Source organism: Chanodichthys erythropterus, chromosome 20 (assembly GCF_024489055.1).
Source record: "Chanodichthys erythropterus isolate Z2021 chromosome 20, ASM2448905v1, whole genome shotgun sequence".
NCBI lineage: Eukaryota > Metazoa > Chordata > Actinopteri > Cypriniformes > Xenocyprididae > Chanodichthys > Chanodichthys erythropterus.
The window spans coordinates 38145093-38165112 of NC_090240.1; the positions used below are offsets into that span (position 1 = coordinate 38145093).

At 35.8% G+C, this 20020-nt stretch overlaps 2 protein-coding genes across 6 annotated transcripts in view; both read left to right on the forward strand.

The window, feature by feature from the left end:
* Nucleotides 1–9287, forward strand: part of ddah1 (dimethylarginine dimethylaminohydrolase 1) — a 78480-nt gene extending 69193 nt beyond the window's left edge. For all 5 annotated transcript variants that reach the window (XM_067370890.1, XM_067370888.1, XM_067370889.1 and 2 more), the window contains 2 exons: nt 2998–3141; nt 5896–9287. In XM_067370890.1, coding sequence (XP_067226991.1) covers nt 2998–3141; nt 5896–6012 — 261 coding nt within the window. In that variant the 3' untranslated portion in view covers nt 6013–9287. The remainder of the gene's footprint in view (nt 1–2997; nt 3142–5895) is intronic.
* A 201-nt stretch (nt 9288–9488) lies between these two features.
* Nucleotides 9489–11352, forward strand: c20h1orf52 (chromosome 20 C1orf52 homolog). Its single transcript, XM_067370894.1, has 3 exons — nt 9489–9900; nt 10290–10503; nt 10904–11352. Exons 1-3 carry the CDS (start codon nt 9622–9624, stop codon nt 11053–11055), a joined length of 645 nt encoding a protein of 214 aa, XP_067226995.1. The 5' UTR covers nt 9489–9621; the 3' UTR covers nt 11056–11352.
* Nucleotides 11353–20020: the final 8668 nt, after the last annotated feature.

Consider the following 20020-nt stretch of genomic DNA (forward strand, 5'->3'; position numbering starts at 1 on the left):
TAATCAACAGCAGCAGAAATAATCATCAGCAGCAGAAATAATCAACAGCAGCAGAAATAATCATCAGCAACAGAAATAATCATCAGCAACAGAAATAATCATCAGCAACAGAAATAATCATCAGCAGCAGAAATAATCATCAGCAGCAGAAATAATCATCAGCAGCAGAAATAATCAACAGCAGCAGAAATAATCATCAGCAGCAGAAATAATAATCATCAGCAGCAGAAATAATCATCAGCAGCAGAAATAATCATCAGCAGCAGAAATAATCATCAGCAGCAGAAATAATAATCATCAGCAGCAGAAATAATCATCAGCAGCAGAAATAATAATCATCAGCAGCAGAAATAATCATCAGCAGCAGAAATAATCATCAGCAGCAGAAATAATAATCATCAGCAGCAGAAATAATCATCAGCAGCAGAAATAATCATCAGCAGCAGAAATAATAATCATCAGCAACAGAAATAATCATCAGCAGCAGAAATAATCATCAGCAGCAGAAATAATCATCAGCAACAGAAATAATCATCAGCAGCAGAAATAATCAGCAGCAGCAGAAATAATAATCATCAGCAACAGAAATAATCAACAGCAGCAGCAGCTATAATCATCATCAGCAGAAATAATCATCAGCAGCAGAAATAATCATCAGCAACAGAAGCAGAAGCAACAATAATCATCATCATGAGCTGCAGCAGCAGATCTAGTCTGCCAAGACCAAATACTGTAACATTGCCATATTCATGCTAAAACTATTCTAAGAGTTGTCATGATTGAAATAAAACATTCATCTGACATGGCATTTATGTTTATTTACACAGACTGCTTTATGTGTTCAACGGTGGTATAAATGTACTTCCACAACAACTGCATAATGTAAATAATCCATAAAGTTCTTGTACGTATATATAGAACTCTAGGGTTAGGGTCATAAAAACCTGGAAATTTGATTGCGATTATTAAAATTGTTAAACATTAGTTTTCACATTTTGCTTCTTCTAGAAATTGCAAAATATACGTGTAATTTCTTTCAAATGCTGGGACTGGGAAAATCAGGGATAACTCATGGAAATTCAAACTGATAACGTGGCACACTTGGAATATATATATATATATATATATATATATATATATATATATATATATATATATATATATATATATATAATTATATATAATATATATATTATATATTATATATATTAACTTTTGTATTGTACTAAATATTCCCAGGGAGCAAAATCTTCTAAATGTATTAAACATTCCAGAGTTTGATTTTGGCTTGATAAACACGACGTGTCCAAAGGCTTTCTCCATTCTTAATGCGCTTCATTCCTCCAGCGTCCGGATCTCAGGTCTAATGACAACGGGCTGTTCTGTGATGTTCCTTCTTGACCAGATTCGAATCAGGAGTTGGCACTGGAACGTCAGGACAAACATGAAAACCATCATCATGGAAATCGTTTGTGTCGTGCCAAAATTTCCTTATCGCTCAAGCCGATTTATCCATCTCTCTTTCTGTGTTGCTTTGGCTCATTCCCAGATTCCCAGCAGGGATTCAACATTCCCCTTCATGTCTGGAGAAGCGTGTTAGCACAGAGTTTAATCACACGTCCCATATCCATGCAGTTGTTGTGATTACAGGTGTTGAAGGTGGACCTGTAATGGCGTCAGGCATTTTCTATGGAAATAGGCACAAAAGGTCTGAATTTGCATAATCGTAGACAGACAAACATATACATGCACATTTTGACATGCTTAGGACAGAAAAACGTGCATGTTGATTCGCACACTTCTTCTAGTACATACTAAATATACGTTTTTAGCCAGTATGCAAGTTTTTAGATGTACTACACAAATTAAATGATTTCCACACTTCTACTACATACTAAGTATATATACTTTACTAGTACTTTAATATGCAAGTGTCCAGTATGCAGGTTTGTATAATAAATATTTGCAAGGATCTAAAATATTGATGTAATACTGTGATTATGTAATACTACACAGCATGCACTAATGCATACTTCATAAATACATCAGAAATACTATGTAATGCACACCTTTGGCATGCTAATGATCTGGGATGCATTAATTAATCTAGTATACTGAATAGAATGGATAGTGTATGCTTGAACTTGCATACTAGCATGCTACTGAATATGAGTTTCTTAGAGTCAAACCAGCTTGTGTCGTGCTCCTTTCCTTGTTCATCTTGTCTTCAGTTTAATGTCGCCCTCTACTGGTGGAGTCCCGTCAGCTCGAGCTCTCACACACGTTTCCCTTTTATTAGTATGAAGGTTTTGTGCATCTCATAACACTGGTGATTTTCTCTGCGGTTCAGCTGCATTCTCACTCTAAATTTAGAGATTTTAGGAGCGTCATTTACAGACATTACAATAGTTTGCTGCAAAACGCTTCATTGTGTGTGGCGTCACCCTCGCTGTAATTATGCTTGATTTTATACGGCTGCAGATGGAGGTTTAAGGCAGATTTAATGCGTTCTGGTTTACTCATTAAAAGAGTCGCTTATTATAGATTACAGAGGAATTAGACTGAGTGTGTGTGTGTGGTTTTGAACAGACAGTGTTATTGTGTGTGTGTGTGTGTGTGTGTGTGTGTGTGTGTGTGTGTGTGTGTGTGTGTGTGTGTGTGTGTGTGTGTGTGTGTGTGTGTGTGTGTGTGTGTTCAGTCTGTTGTTATTCCCAGGAAATTTTTTATTTTACTAGTTTTTTATTTTTTCCCTGAAATCCATTGTTGGTGTTAGTCATTTTATTTTGTCTAAGTTTATTTATTGTATTTAAGTTAATTGCAGTATGGTAACATCATATTACAAAGTGTGATGACAATTATATTGTTTGTATTGCGCTTTCACCTGTCTATCTCTCTGTGTGTGTGTGTGTGTGTGTGTGTGTGTGTGTGTGTGTGTGTGTGTGTGTGTGTGTGTGTGTGTGTGTGTGTGTGTGTGTGTGTGTGTGTGTGTGTGTGTAGATCATGCAGCAGATGAGTGATCATAAATACGATAAACTGACGATTCCTGATGATTTGGCTGCAAACTGTGTCTACATGAAGCTGCCGGGAAAAGGAGACGTCCTGCTGCACTGCACACCGGAGGAGTTTCCTGAGAGCGCCAAGGTCACACACACACACACACACACACACACACACACACACACACACACACACACACACACACACACTCACACACACACACACACTCACACACACACACACACTCACACACACACACACACACACACACACACACACACACACACACACACACACACTCACACACACACACACACTCACACACACACACTCACACACACACAAAACACGGCGTTGTCTATGTTATATCACTAATATCTCAATTAAAACAGACAAAGATAAGTGTGTGTGTATACATATATATATACTTCACAAATAAAACAAAAAATCCTGATGTGCTGATATTTGTTAATGCCTTTATATTTATACTGAACATTTGGTGTATATGGTATTTGGCATCAAAACTAAAAATACAAATATAAATCGATTTAATTTTGTATTTATTTTGAAGTTTTGGTATGTGTAAAGTGATTTGCTCAGATAAATAGAATTTTTAATATTATATTACTTAGATTTTCTTATTTATCTAGTGAAATAGTAATTTTTGTTCTTTGTTTTTCTATGCATTTTTTTGCCAAATAATTTAAAAAATACCATAAACAAGTTGTGTTTAGGTTGTTTGATCATTAAAAAATAATATCTATCTATCTATCTATCTATCTATCTATCTATCTATCTATCTATCTATCTATCTATCTATCTATATATATATATATATATATATATATATATACAGCTATGGAAAAAATTAAGAGACCACTCCAAGTTCAGAAATCAATGTTAAGTGGTCTCTTAATTTTTTCCATAGCTGTATATATATATATATATATATATATATATATATATATATATAATTACATATTTAAATGTTTTTTTTTCCTGTGAAAAAAATCTCTTCATGCCTTAAAATAGCTTAAATGTAACTCTACACCCTTGCCTCACCCTTAATATACGCGGACCAATGAATATGCAAATTAGCCCCGCCTCCACTCGCTCACGTCAGCTCAGAGATCCACTCGGTCAGCTTACTGAGGTAAACGCTGCACAATGATATCGCTCTTTACAAAGTCGGACACATAACGATAATTAACATGATTAGCCTTTGACTTGACTGCATTATTAAACAGACGTCAGAAACACCTGGAATAGCATTTTTTTTGATCGGAGCTGATGTGTTGATGTTGGCGTCACAGAGCGTTTCATCGTTGAGGTGATTGTCTTCGCCAGTCTCAGTCCAGAGTCAGAGATGCGTGCGGTTATTTTCAGGAGAGCTGGAGGACTCTTAGGAAAACACGGCTGGGCTTTTGGAGAAGCTCCATAAAGTGACACATTTCTTTATGAGATGGTGTAATGTTTCTCCTCCAGCGTCTGAGATCTGCTCACTCGTTTCGCTTTTAACACACAGCTGCGCGCTCCGAGTCACATGACCCACCAAACCCAATTACAGCGTTTATTACAACACTGTTTATTCCTGTGTTTCTGTTTTTAATGCAGTTTAACTTCAACCTCTTCATCCCAAATGCACATCTGTCCATCTTGAGCAGTTTCAGGAATATTACAGCTTCTGTGTATTCATTAAAATGCAAAAAGCTGTTAGTTAGGATGAACAGATAACTAAATAATGCATTGAAAAAAAAAAAAAAAAAAAAAAAATATATATATATATATATATATATATATATATATATATATATATATATATATATATAATTAACCAAATATAAACCAAATACCAAAACTTTAAATGTAAGTTCTTGTATAAATTGATTTATTAATAAATAAATAAATAATCACTTATTTATTTAATTAAATTATATTTTATATAATTTTTTTTGTACCTAAAACTATTTCACCAATAAAAAAATATATTTTATTCAGTAATTTAATTAACATTGTTATTTAGATTTTTTTATGTATTTTTATATTATGTTTGGTATATTTATATTTATCATCTGAAGGACAAACAATTCACAGCAAAACCCTATAAACCAAATACCAAAACTATAATAAAAATATTTATAAAATATTTTATTGTTTAAATTTTATATATATAACTCCATATTATATATATAAAACTCCAATTGTAAATACTAAAAGCACAAAAAATGTAACTATATGTTATGATTTATAAAATGTGAAAGTTTGAGTTTAATCATCTTTTTATTTTATTTAATGTAATGTAATTTTATGTAAGTTGGAAAGTTTTATGTAATTTTATGTAAGTTGGAAAAATATATATAAATATATATAAAATTTACCAAAACTTAAAAAAAAATACAAGTTTATATAAGTTTATTAATAAATAACTAGTTAATAACTTATTTATTTATTTAAATGATATTTTATATATTTTCTTATCTTTAAAAACTATCACCAATTAAAAAAGTTTATTCAGTAATTTAAAAAAAAAAAAATATTTATATTTTTTAATACATTTTTATATTATGTTTTGGTATATTTATATTTATCATCTGAAAGAAAGCAAAACCCTATCAACCAAATTCCAAAACTACAATATATATATATATATATATATATATATATATATATATATATATATATATATATATATATATATAAAATTTAAAAATAAAAATAAATTAAAATATTAAAAATACACATACATATATAATTATTTTTATTTATTTAACATAAAGACAATTTCATGATGTGCTCAGAAAAATTTAATTCAGTAATTTATATAATTTATATGATAAACATCACGTGCTCAGCATCTGATGTGTGTGTGTGTGTGTGTGTGTGTGTGTCCTGCTGCAGGTGTTTGAGAAGCTGAAGGATCACATGCTCATCCCAGTGTCCAATCAGGAGAAGGTGAAGGTGGACGGCGCTCTGACCTGCTGCTCGGTGCTCTTCAGCAAGAACAACAACATCTGAAACGACCGGAAGCCATTTACAGTCGCTCAGCCACTGCTGTCTCTAATTCAGTAGTTTTATATTAGCTTTTTCAACCGTCAGGAACAACAAAAAATATATTAAAAAACATACTTTCAATCCTGTTAACATTCGATTTTTCTAATATGTGAGGAAAATAAAGTACATTTAATTTTCTAACTTGCAACAATCTCTTCAGATATAACGTCTGAAGTGGTCTCAGCTGGTTTTAGCTGGTTCAGCTGGTCCAGTCAGTGTTTAATTGGTCAATCATCCAGCCAGGGGTCAGTGAGTTAAAACTATCACAGTTCTGATCATCATAAAATCTAATTTGCATGACAAAAAATCCACTAATCTAAACCTCAGACCTCAAAGTGTCGCTGTAAACTGCTTAAATCACTCAGAATTACTGAACTCGAGCTCCACAGATGACCTAAACTGCAAAGCATTGCATTCATAAACAGATTTATAGAGCGTTTGAACTGTATTTTTACAAGGCGCACTGCAGATGTGATGTGTGAAACAAGCCATAATAATTGAAGCAAAAAAAAAAAAGTTTTGAATCAATATGAAATAGAAATAGAAAGTCAATTGGAAGGCATTGCATTGTGGGATACAATATTGCAGTTAATCTGGGTGCAGAACATATGCATACTGTGCAATATTTACACACTGGAGAAATAAAGTACGCCATTTCAAACATTCCTTCACTTTTAGATTCATACATTTAAAACCTGCTTTTAGCTGTAAAAAATGATCCAGTGCAATGGCTTATGGGTAAGAGCAAGCACGGATGCACTGTACTATGATTTGGGATGCTAACTCTAATCATGTAAACCATTCAGGATGGAAATTGTGTGAATTGGACCAGATTTTCAAGACCTGAAACCAGTATAAACAACAGGAGTGACCCAGCTAACCGAGAACGTTCTGGCAAGGTTTTCTCAACGTTATGAACAAATGTTAATAGATGAAAATTACTTAAGTAAATATTATAGTGTTTTTTTAACCATGCTATAGTAAATTGTGGTATACTGTATATTACAACACTTTAATCAATGCTATTGGGTAAAGTAATGCGTTTATATTACTATAGTTGTTATATCACCACAACAAATAGCCTATAGAATTACCACAACAAATTAATTCAAGTGTTTTACTATAGTATGGTTCAAAAACACTATAGTAGGCTATAAATTACTATAGTATTTTTCATGTTTAATAATGTTCTCCAAAATTGACATAAAAATTCAAAATTATGACGACATGATATATAAATTTGACTTTTTCTGTTCAAATTGTTAAATTATCATACTATCATGTCACAATTATGGCATTGGCAAAGTCGAAATTATAATATAAAGTCGATATTCATAATTAACATTAAAAAGTCGTTTTTTGCCAATTTCAACTTTTTATAGCCTATCATAATTATGACATTTTAAGTTATAAATTCAACGACTTATGTCACTTCGACTTAGTTTGTCATCATTTTGACTTTTTAAGTCAATCTCATAATTATGAAATATGACGTAGTATGCCATAATTTACAAATTTATGATTTACAAAAGCATGATTTTTTTCTTGTGTGGTGGAAATGGCTTCCATATCTGTCATCATCTAAAAAAAAATAATAATAATAAAAAAAAAGTCTCAGGTCTCCAGATCTCAAAACATTATTTTTCATAGGATGTTACTAGACCTAGTTTCAGAACATTCTTGTTGCCATAATGTTTGCAGAAATGATAAAAACGGAATGTTTCTCTAAGAACATTTAAAACGTTTTGTACGTTCAGAGAACATTCAGAAATAACATTTTCATAACTTGAAGGGACATCGCAAAACCTTCTCAGAACATATTTTTGATAGCTGGTGAGAGCGATTTAGCTCATGTTCGGGGGTTCCAGGTTTACTTGACACTTATGCTGTGATATTAAAAATACCAGAGATAAAGAGTTTTTGTGTATCTGTTGATGTTTTCTGCGTGTGACAATTAGCTGAAGTTGACAAGCTGTGCGGTTAGCTTTAACAAACACCGCCTCAGTCGCAGTTTAGCGATTTTTACGATTTTATTTTTTAAGTGATTTAGGATTCTGTGAAGAGACAGATTCAAACTCAGTGGTAATGCATCGGTTTATTTCTCCTGCTGAAGAGAAAATTGAGATTTAAAGCTCAGAGACGCGGGCCAGCGGCCATTTACAGGATTTACAGTTAACAACACTTTTACGATGACGACCGTTAAACACTTTTGCCGCCTTTTATAAACATTTGAATGAAAAAGCGCGGGGCTGTCATCGTGTTACGACATCTCATTCTTTATCTCCTGGATGCTTTGCAAAATACGTTATCATTATTTCTCTGCCAGAAAGACGCTTGTAAAATATTCTGCCGTTATCTCAGCAGGTCGTAACGATTCCAAGTCACACTGTATGATATCACAGTTATAAAGAAAGCATTTACTAGTTCAACTATCTGCTAATCCTGAAAGAATCCCGTGTTTCCTCGTGAAGAGCGCGTGAACTGTTCACCCTGAGTTTTCCTCATCTGCGCAGCAAATTCATGCTGAAGTCTGTTATCATCCTAAAAAAGAGGCCATCTCATATCTGGAAGCCCATTTCCACAAAGAAATCGGTAAATCGACATAAAAAGTCAAAATTATGACCACATGATATTATAAATAATATTATATAGTTATATATAATTTTGATTTTTTTTCTGTCATATAAATTGTTAAATTATCATACTATCATGTCACAATTATGGCAAAGTCAAAATTATAAGATAAAGTCGATATTCGTAATTACGATTAAAAGTCAAAATTATAATTGACTTTTTTGTCATAATTATGACATTTTAGGTCATACAATTCAACAACTTCTGTCACTTGGATTTAGTTTGTCATCATTTTGACTTTTTAAGTCAATCTCATAATTATGACTGAGTTTACCTCAGAAATATGACGTATGCCATAATTTGTCAAATTTATGATTTACAAAAGCATGATTCTTTTTTTTTTTTTCTTGAGTGGTGGAAATGGCTTCCATTGGAATCTGTCATCATCTAAAAAAAGAGTCTCAGGTCTGTCTGCAGTGTTTTCTTGTATTTTCTAAAATGGCGACCCACTTTCTGTCTGGAAATGTTTGATAGATGTGACTCAGGACTTTTTAGATCTGTGATTTATGTGCCATGATCCCTTTAACACTGTGCATTTGTAATGGTTTTGTTGGGTTTGTTAAATAAAGCAACTTGTGAATGCAAATACATTACATTTTGAGTGTTTTCAGTGTCCAAATATATTTTGATGATAGCTAGATAGAAATATTAAATTAAAATGCCTTATGGCTGAAATGTAACGGGTAACACGTGACAACGCAGTCTACTTCAACCAACGGCAGATAGATAGATGAAAATGAACCGTTAAATTGAAAAACAATCACGTGGTATTATTAAGTCTGTTGTGATCCCGTACTTTTATTCTGCATACTGTGTTCTGTGACATCATCAGCGCGCGCCCAGTTCAACATGGCGGCTGTTGTTTAGTTGTTATTGATCTGCGGTTCCGAATCAACCCAAACTCATTGAATCCGACAGCCTTTCTCGTCTTCTTCCACCATGAGCGATGAGAAGAACACAGAGGGCCGTAACTTCTTCATGGGTTTTGATGATCTGAGCGACAGCAGCAGTGATTCGGACAGTCATGAGTCCAGTAAGAAGAGCCGCGGCGAACCGGAACCGTCCGGATCATCCAACCCGCAGAGCCGCAAACGAGCCGCCGAACCGCTGCCGAAACCGGACGATCTGTTCCGATCCGTCAGCAAACCCGCGTTCCTCTATAACCCGCTGAATAAAGTCATCGACTGGGACAGAAGAACCGTCAAAGCGCCAGAAGAGGTTCATGTTCCTTTAAGATGTTTCATTATATAACACTAATTAATAGTACATTGATTTACTTTAATCCCCCCTTTCATTTTTCTCTTGATCATTGATAACTGAACGTCATCTCAACATATTTATTAAGTGATTATGCTCTTATTAACCTTGACTTTTTATTTAAACATCAACATTTGTTAGATCTATTCCATTTTAATAATTTTAAGGTTAGATTAATGTAATAATATATATGAAATAAATTATTTATATATAATTTTGTTTGAAGTATTTAATAAAAAAATTAATTTAACACGTGGTGTTATTATTGAATAATTTGAGTGAAATCATTCCGTCTGATTTCATGTGTGAGATTAATAATAGTTTAACTGTGAAACTCTGAACTGTTTCAGGCTCCGAAGCCGTTCAAGATGTGGAAGAACAACGCCGTTCCTCCTCCACAGACGTACGTGACGGAGGAGAAGAAGAAAGGGCCTCCTGCTGGGATGGACATGGCCATCAAATGGTCCAATGTGTACGAGGACAACGGAGACGACGCCCCTCAAGCCAACCGCGGCCCCGCCCACTTCCTGCCGGAGGAGGAGGAGCCACAGCAGCCGGACTCTGGTAACATCTATCTATCCATTTATCCATCATCTATCCATCCATCCATCATCCATCTATCCTATCATATATCTATCTAACATTTATATATCCATCTATCCATCCGTTTATCTATATATCTATCTATCTATCTGTCTGTCTCTCCATTTATCCATCATCTATCTATCCATTTATCCATCATCTATCCATCCATCCATCATCCATCTATCCTATCATATATCTATCTAACATTTATATATCCATCTATCCATCCGTTTATCTATCTATCTATCTATCTATCTATCTATCTATCTGTCTCTCCATTTATCCATCATCTATCTATGTATCTATCTATCTATCTATCTATCATCCATCCATCCATCCATCTAATTATTGAAGTGTTTGACACTCTTTATCATCACAGATGACGAAGAATCGATGAAGAAGTCTGCTAAGAAACGTCACGTGGAAACATTTCAGCAGAAGGAGAAGAGAAAGCGGGACATCGGACAGGCCACGTCAGATAAGAACTTTGTGGAGGAGGAGAAGCGGATCCTCCGACAGTGTGCCGACTGAAGCGCGTGTGCAAATTCACCCCGCTCCGCTTGTTTTAATCTTCCACGAGTCTGGGACATTTTACATGTGTTATTCCCATATCATGTCCACGTGTAAAGGGAATGAGTTTAGGATGATTCCACGCAGCTTTCTTTAATGACGTGATTGTGTTTTAGACGTCAAGTTTGCTTTCAACTGTAAATTTATAGCTTGTAAAGAACATTCTCTAATGGTTATTTTGGTTTGATGTTTCTTGTATGTTTCCAATGATTTGTAGATTCGCAAATGGATAAAGTCCTTCTCTCTGAGTCTCTGTTTGGGTATTTGTGTCTCTCATATAGTGTGTGTGTATTTGTGTGTGAGAGAGTGTGCATGTGTATCTACACAGCAAAATCCCCAGAGTTAAATCAGCTCTGCTCAGAGTACATATGGTCCCTCTCTGCTTAGTGTTAAAGTGACACTGAAGCAGAGTTAATGAGATAATTGAGCATTAGTGATGAACACCTGCTGTTAACAAGCAGAATCACTGAAGAAAAGAGAAACACGAGAACTACAACTGACTTCAGCCACAGCCTGAAGATAAAAGACATTAAATCTCTCAAGATCTGATTAAACAACTCCACAAACAACATGTTATCTCTTTAACAGTGTTATTTTATCTCTATATAGAGAGGGACTATATGTTCTCGGAGTAGAGTTGATTTAACTCTGGAGATTTTGCTGTGTATATGGTTGTGTTTGAGTGTGTATCTATATGTGTGTGTGTATGTTTGAGTGTATGTGTATCTATATGTGAGTGTGTGGTCCTGGTAAACCCTACATTATGAGGACAAAATGTCCCCAGAAAGATGGCAATATTCTTGGGGCATTTTTTGGTCCCCATGAGAAGAACGGCTTATAAATCACACTAAATTATGTTTTCTGAATATGTAAAATTGCAGAACATTTTCTGTGATGGGTAGGGGAGAGAATATACAGTTTGTACAGTACAAAAATCATCATATCTATGGAAATTGCCCATAAAACATGGAAACAGTGTGTGTTTGTACTGATATTATACTGTCACTAGGTGGCGACACTGAATAAGGTTTGATCTTCCAAAGTGGCTTCCCACTCACAGAAAACCTGGAATCATCAGGCATTTTTAAATATGAAAATGAATAGCATGCAGAAACCTATATAGTAAATAAGTGTTGTTTAGTTATGCTCTCAAATATTCAATCAGCAGCTTTTTGTTTTCTATAATGATTATCCCAATAGTAGTGGTGATATCATAAGGTAATATGGTTTTTTAGACCTTGCACAATGGTAATACCATAGTATTTTTTTGTATAAATGTGATTTTGTATCATTCAGTACTATTACCATGCAGTCCCACCAACATTTTACCATAGTAAAGCTACAGAGATGTTTGAAAACAACTTTTAATGTCTCAATGTCTGAGTGTCTCATCATATCTGTTGTGAAATGTGTCTCACTCCAGCTGTCATTAGAGGCATTTTTGTGCAGCTGGATCTGTTTTCCCGCAGGCTGAAGGATGAAAAAAGTGTCCATAATTTTTCTCCTCGGAGTATGAAATGATCAGAGGGATTCCAGGGAATTCTGTCGTCTCCTGTGGACATGAAACAGGTAAATATGCAGATGATAAAATTCCAGCGTGCAGGTATGTGCCCGGCCTTGTCTCAAACCTCTCTGTTCTGTGTGTTTACATTATCTTCACGCCTGAATGAACATCAGGAGATTTCAGCGGCTTATTTTGATGCTGCAGGATTGTGAAGTTTTACAATTTTCCATAAAAGAACCTTCTTCTTCTTCCGCTCTTGAGGCTATGGCAACCCATAGAACCGTATGGTAAAAAGTTTAGAAATTTGGCACACATATAGAGGACAGTCGAAGCATTAACCACAGTAATTTTGGAGTCTCTAACTCAATTCCTCTAGCGCCACCAACTGTCCAAATTTTCACTTACATTTATGCTAATAGCTTTTGAAGCGTAAGGGCTAGAAACGAATTTCCTCTGATTCCTTGGCTCAAGACGATTCAAGTGCACCCTATGGCGTAATTTTCTGTCATGAAACTTTTTTCGCCATTTTGAATTTTACTAAAAACAGACTTTTTCAGACTTGTCCTAGACGGTTCGTCAGATTTTCAATCTCGCTTAACGTGAGAACAAATTCCATGAACAACATGGCAAAATAGACAGAAGGATATATCTCCACAACGCTTCAGCGTATTTCGACCAAACTTGGTGTGTGTTATGACATCCATGACCTGAGGCTACCTGCACAGTTTCAGCACAACGCCACCTAGTGGTCAGGAGATATGGAATTTTTTTTTCTTATAACTTCTGAACAGTTTGACCAAAAATCTCACACACAAAAAATTGTCACCCAACAGTGACCACATCAGATCAATGTGGTGTCAGCGCCACCTATTGGTCAAAAGTAATAAGCAATTATGTCACATTACAAGTGATTGTATTCATAGACTTTCAACTAATTTGCTTAAAATCGTCTCTAAATGTCGTTACTCATTGTTGCAGTTGGTCTGATGCTCGCTGCCTTGATTTTTAGCAGCAAGTGAACATTTTGTCCTCAAAGTTAATGTTAGAAGCAGGAGAAATGGTCAAGCGTAAGGATTTGAGCGAGTTTGACAAGGGCCAAATTGTGATGGCTAGACGACTGGGTCAGAGCATCTCCAAAACTGCAGCTCTTGTGGGGTGTTCCCGGTCTGCAGTGGTCAGTATCTATCAAACGTGCTCCAAGGAAGGAACAGTGGTGAACCGGAGACAGGGTCATGGATGGCCAAGGCTCAGTGAAGGCTAGCCCATGTGGTTCGATCCAACAGATGAGCTCCTGTAGCTCAAATTGCTCAAGAAGTTAATGTTGGTTCTGATAGAAAGGTGTCAGAATACACAGTGCATCACAGTTTGTTGTGTATGGGGCTACAGACCAGTCAGGGTGCCCATGCTGACCCCTGTCCACCGCCGAAAGAGCCAACATCGGAAGTAAGCATCAGAACTGGACCACGGAGCAATGGAAGAAGGTGGCCTGGTCAGAGTGTATATATATACATATAGCTGAAAATGTATTCATTAATGAGTCCAGCACTGAGTCCAGTCCAAACTGTTAAAACCAGCGTTCGTGTTGGTGAATAAAGGATGTTGGTGTATTTGCTGAGTACTGATGCTGATATTTGTGCATTTGGTAAATGATTGACCATGTAAATGGGATCCACAAGCACAGGCGCATATGAACACAATGTTTTGCTCTCTTGTAGACCACAAACATGCATCTATTAAGGGTTTCCACAGAGGCTGACCTAAATTCCAGTGCGTACAATTACGTCTTATGAGCTTTACAAAACCGGAGAGGAAAAAGACTTGACTTGGGGTTCATGGAAAATCCATGGAAATGGCTTTTATGGAGATACATGCACTTCATACATATTCAGATTTCACGTTTCTGTGTTATGAATGGGCTCGGCTAACAGTACGTGTATTCATTAAAGGCCGACTAGTCGTCAGGGTGATTGAGAGGCGAGTGTCATGACTGTCCCGTCACCATAGTGATGAGAAACAGGAAATTGTGACCTGCAATGTCACAATTATACTGTATATATACACTGTTCATATCAGTAAGATTTTAAACATTGGTTGTTTTATGTCTCGTATCTTTTTAGATAACTGGTATCAATCTCAGACAGGTTTGTTGAGTAGTTTGCCAGGTCTTCTTAGCTAAATGGAAAACCTATTAAAAAAAAGGTTGTTCCACATTATTAAGCACGTCACATTTCTCATGCAATATAGAGAGGAAGAAAGATCTTTCTGAAGATGAAAAGCATGAAATGGTGCAATGTCTTGCAAAAGGCATGAAAACAACTAATATTTTGCAGAAACTGAATGCAGGTTATTGAACTGTCAACTGTTGTATAAACGCAATATCACACCCGTAGCCATGCAATATCAGCACGGCTTTAGAGCTAGTGACGAAGAAATGTTGAGTCGCTTCATTGAAGCTTATTGTAATAGTATTATGGTATTATGAAAGAGAGATTGACTAAACGAGTACCTGCATCTGATATAGCATTCATTCTTTAGATCGATATCCATAATATTATATATCTATTATAAAAAATCAGGTTTAATGTCCACTAAGGAAAGCGATATCTTTGTCTTTGTCCTTTTAAAAGTTAAGGGGATTTCCCAAAGCGCTAAAACAACTTCCTTGTTCTGACTCACTCATAAAGAGAGTCTTTGCCGCCATCTAATGGCGTAATAATGTAACTTTCACTGATACTATTGACGGACCCTTTCTTAAAGGAACACTCCACTTTTTTTGGAAAATAGGCTCATTTTCCAACTCCCCTAGAGTTAAACAGTTGAGTTTTAATGCTAACGGTCTAATCAGATTCAATAAACTATGCTAAGCTATGCTAAAAGTGGTACCGCCAGAACCGGAGATCGGCTGAATGGATTAACTCTAGGGGAGTTGGAAAATGATCCTATTTTCAAAAAAAGTGGAGTGTTCCTTTAATACCAAATACGGCATATTATTTATATAAAATAATATTCATTGAACAATAATATTTAAATTAACAACAACAGCCATTATGAAAGACAACAGGAAATAAACACAAGCAAACAATTCAGTCAAACGTACAAAAGCAGTGCTCTAGTACAGGATTTAAGTTCAATATAGCCTAAATATGAAGTTATGAAACTTAATTTTCCCCTTAAGCCAAATCGATTATACACCCCAAATGAATTCAAGTCAAGTCAAGTCAAATTTATTTATATAGCGCTTTTACAATTGGTAATTGTTTCAAAGCAGCTTTACATATTAGAAGCACAGAAAAAAGGGAAGTGGTTAAAAATAAACTGTACAAACAAGCGTGGTAATATGTAACATATACAAGATGGTGCTACATTAAGCCAATGTCGGCTGACTTCCAGGGGTGGAAAAAACCCCTAGGAGAAAAACCCAGCGTGCTAGCACTGGGAAAAAAGTCCTAGGAGGGAAAAAACCCCTTGGAAGATATAATATATGTAAATGTATATGGAGATCAAAATCTGAATTATACATTTTTATTATAGAGATTAAAAATAGATTATATATAAATATATGTAAGCGGATACGGGGATTAAAAATCTGAATTATAGATGCAGCCAGAACTGGGTCTGTAGGCCCATTGTCTCCTGGGCTACATTGTAGTCAGGTCCAGACGCAGGTTCTCCATCTGATCTGGATACGGCCTGGATCCAGGCCCGGCAAACCTCAGGATAAGCAGAGAGACAGATATTACGGAGATGCCATTCTTATTCTGATGTACAGGTATATCTAGTGTTATAGGAAATGTTCTCGGTTCCGGCCGACCTAATTATTGCAGCGTAACAATCCTTTAACGGATTTGAAAAATGTTAATGTATTGATAATGTGTTATGTGTATGCAAGAGCAAAGAGATGTGTTTTTAGTCTAGATTTAAACTGACAGAGTGTGTCTGCTTCCCGAACAATGCTAGGAAGATTGTTCCAGAGTTTAGGTGCTAAATAGGAAAAGGATCTGCCGCCTTCAGTTGATTTTGATATTCTGGGTATTATCAACTGGCCTAAATTCTGAGATCGCAATAAACGTGAAGGACTATAATGCATTAAGAGCTCACTTAGGTACTGGGGAGCTAAACCATTTAGAGCTTTATAAGTAAGTAGCAAGATTTTAAAATCTATACGATGTTTAATAGGGAGCCAATGTAATGTTGACAGAACTGGGCTAATATGGTCATACTTTCTGGTTCTAGTAAGAACTCTAGCTGCCGCATTTTGGACCAACTGTAGTCTGTTTAAAAGCCGAGCAGAACAACCACCCAGTAGAGCGTTACAATAATCTAGTCTTGAGGTCATGAATGCATGAACCAACTGTTCCGCATTTGTCATTGAGAGCATATGTCGTAATTTAGATATATTTTTTAGATGGAAGAAGGCGGTTTTACAGATACTAGAAACATGACTTTCAAATGAAAGATTGGTATCAAAGAGCACACCCAGGTTCCTAACTGAGGACGAAGGTTTAATGGAGCACCCGTCAAGTGTTAGAGAGTATTCAAGGTTTTTTCGTGAGGAAGTTTTTGGTCCAAAGATTAGGATATCAGTTTTTTCTGAATTTAATAATAAGAAATTTCTTGTCATCCAGTTTTTAATGTCAGCTATGCATTCTGTTAGTTTTGTGAATTTGTAGGTTTCGTCAGGGCGCGAGGAAATATAGAGCTGAGTATCGTCAGCGTAGCAGTGAAAACTAACACCATGCTTCCTAATTATCTCTCCTAAGGGCAGCATGTACAGAGTGAAAAGCAACGGTCCTAATACTGAGCCTTGTGGTACTCCATATTTAACCTGTGATCGATACGACATCTCTTCATTAGCTACCACAGACTGATAACGGTCAGATAAGTACGATTTGAACCATGCCAAAGCAATTCCACTAATGCCAATATAGTTTTCAAGTCTTTTTAAAAGAATGTTGTGATCGATAGTGTCAAAAGCAGCACTGAGATCTAATAACACTAATAGAGAAATACAGCCACGATCGGATGATAGGAGTAGATCGTTTGTAACTCTAACGAGAGCAGTCTCAGTACTATGGTATGGTCTAAATCCTGACTGGAAATCCTCACAGATTCCATTTCTTTCTAAAAAGGAACACAGTTGTGTTGAAACTGCCTTTTCTAGTATCTTTGACAGAAAAGGTAGATTCGAGATTGGCCTGTAATTTACTAAATCTCTCGGATCTAGTTGAGGTTTTTTAATAAGAGGTTTGATAATAGCCTGCTTAAAGGTTTTTGGTACGTGTCCTAGTGTTAAAGATGAATTAATTATATCAAGAAGTGGACCTACGACCTCTGGAAGCATTTCTTTCAGTAGTTTAGTCGGCATTGGGTCTAACATACATGTCGTTGATTTTGATGATTTGATAAGTTTATATAATTCTTCCTCTCCTATAGCGGCGAATGATTCTAGTTTTACCTCAGGGACACTACAGTGCACTGTCTGAAGAGAAACTGTAGACGGTTGCATGTTTATAATTTTCTCTCTAATATTATCAATCTTGCAAGTAAAGAAGTTCATAAAGTCATTACTGCTGTGCTCTATGGAAACGTCAGCAGTTGAATCTCTGTTTCTAGTTAATTTAGCCACTGTGTCAAATAAATACCTAGGATTATGTTTGTTTTCTATTAAGAGATTTGAAAAATAAGTAGACCTAGCATTTCTTATAGCCGTTCTGTACTCAATCATTTTTTCTTTCCACGAAAGGCGAAAAACTTCTAGTTTTGTTTTCTTCCAACTACGTTCAGCTTTTCTAACAGCTCGTTTTAGAGCCCGAGTGTGCTCATCATACCACGGCGTTGGATTAGTTTCCTTAATCTTCTTTAGACGTAAAGGAGCGACTGCATCTAATGTGCTGGAAAAGAGAGAGCCAATAGTTTCTGTTGCAGCATCGAGTTCTTCTAAGTTGTCAGGTATACTAAGGCGATGAAACTGCTAGGGGAGATTATTTATAAAGCAATCTTTAGTGGCAGACGTGATTGTTCTACAATATTTATGGCTGGGTGGTGGTTTTGTAGCCTTGGCTAATTGTATTATACACGAGACTAAATAATGATCTGATATATCATCGCTCTGCTGTAGAATTTCAACAGCATCAATATCTATTCCATGCGACAGTATTAGATCTAGGGTATGATTACGACAATGAGTGGGTCCTGACACGTGTTGTCTAACTCCAATAGAGTTTAAAATATCTGCAAATGCCAATCCAAATGCGTCTTTATTATTATTTACATGGATATTAAAATCACCAACAACAAGGACTTTATCCGCAGCCAGTACTAACTCTGATAGAAACTCAGCAAATTCTTTGATAAAGTCAGTATGGTGCCCTGGTGGCCTGTATACAGTAGCCAGCACAAATGACAACTTACATAATGTTACATAAAGCACCATCACTTCAAAGGAATTATATTTGAAATTCTTTTGAGTGATTCTGAATATATTACTATAAATTACAGCAACACCTCCCCCTTTGCCTTTCTGTCGAGGATTGTGTCGATAATCATAACCTTGAGGACTAGATTCATTTAAAGTAATGTAATCGTCTGGTTTTAGCCAGGTTTCTGTCAAACACAGCAAGTCTAGTTTATTGTCTGTGATAATTTCATTAAAATAAGTGCTTTTGAAGAAATAGATCTAATATTCAGTAACCCAAGCTTTATCATTTGTTTATCTGATTTATCTGTGATTTTCATTTTTTGAACATCAATTAAATTTTTACCGTTAAAAGGTTTCGGAAGTTTTTTGTATTTATTAGTTCGAGGTACAGACACAGTCTCTATGTGATAATATCTAGGTGAAAGTGTTTCTATGTGCTGTGAATTATCTGAGTTCTGTGACGTGAGGCGGCTAGCAGACGGTCGGTTTAGCCAGTTTGTCTGCGTCCTGATCTGGGCCCTGGTTTGTCATGTTTCAGCTCTAAGACTATTTGCCAAATTTCTAGAGAGAAGAGCAGCACCATCCCGGGAGGGATGAATACCATCTCTTTTCAACAGATCAGGTCTGCCCCAAAAGCTTTTCCAATTGTCTATGAAACCTATATTATTCTGCGCACACCACTTAGACAGCCAGCCATTGAGTGATGATAACCTGCTAACTATCTCATCACTCCGACGAACAGGAAGAGGGCCAGAACAAATTACTTTTGCTGACATTGAATTTGCGAGTTCACACACCTCTTTAATGTTAATTTTAGTGATCTCCGACTGGCGAAGTCGAACATCATTTGTGCCGACGTGGATAATGATTTTAGAATATTTACGTTTAGCATTAGCCAGCACTTTTAAATTTGCTTTGATGTCAGGTGCTCTGGCCCCCGGCAAACATGTGACTATGGTGGCTGGTGTCTCTATTTTCACGTTCCGTGTAATAGAATCGCCAAT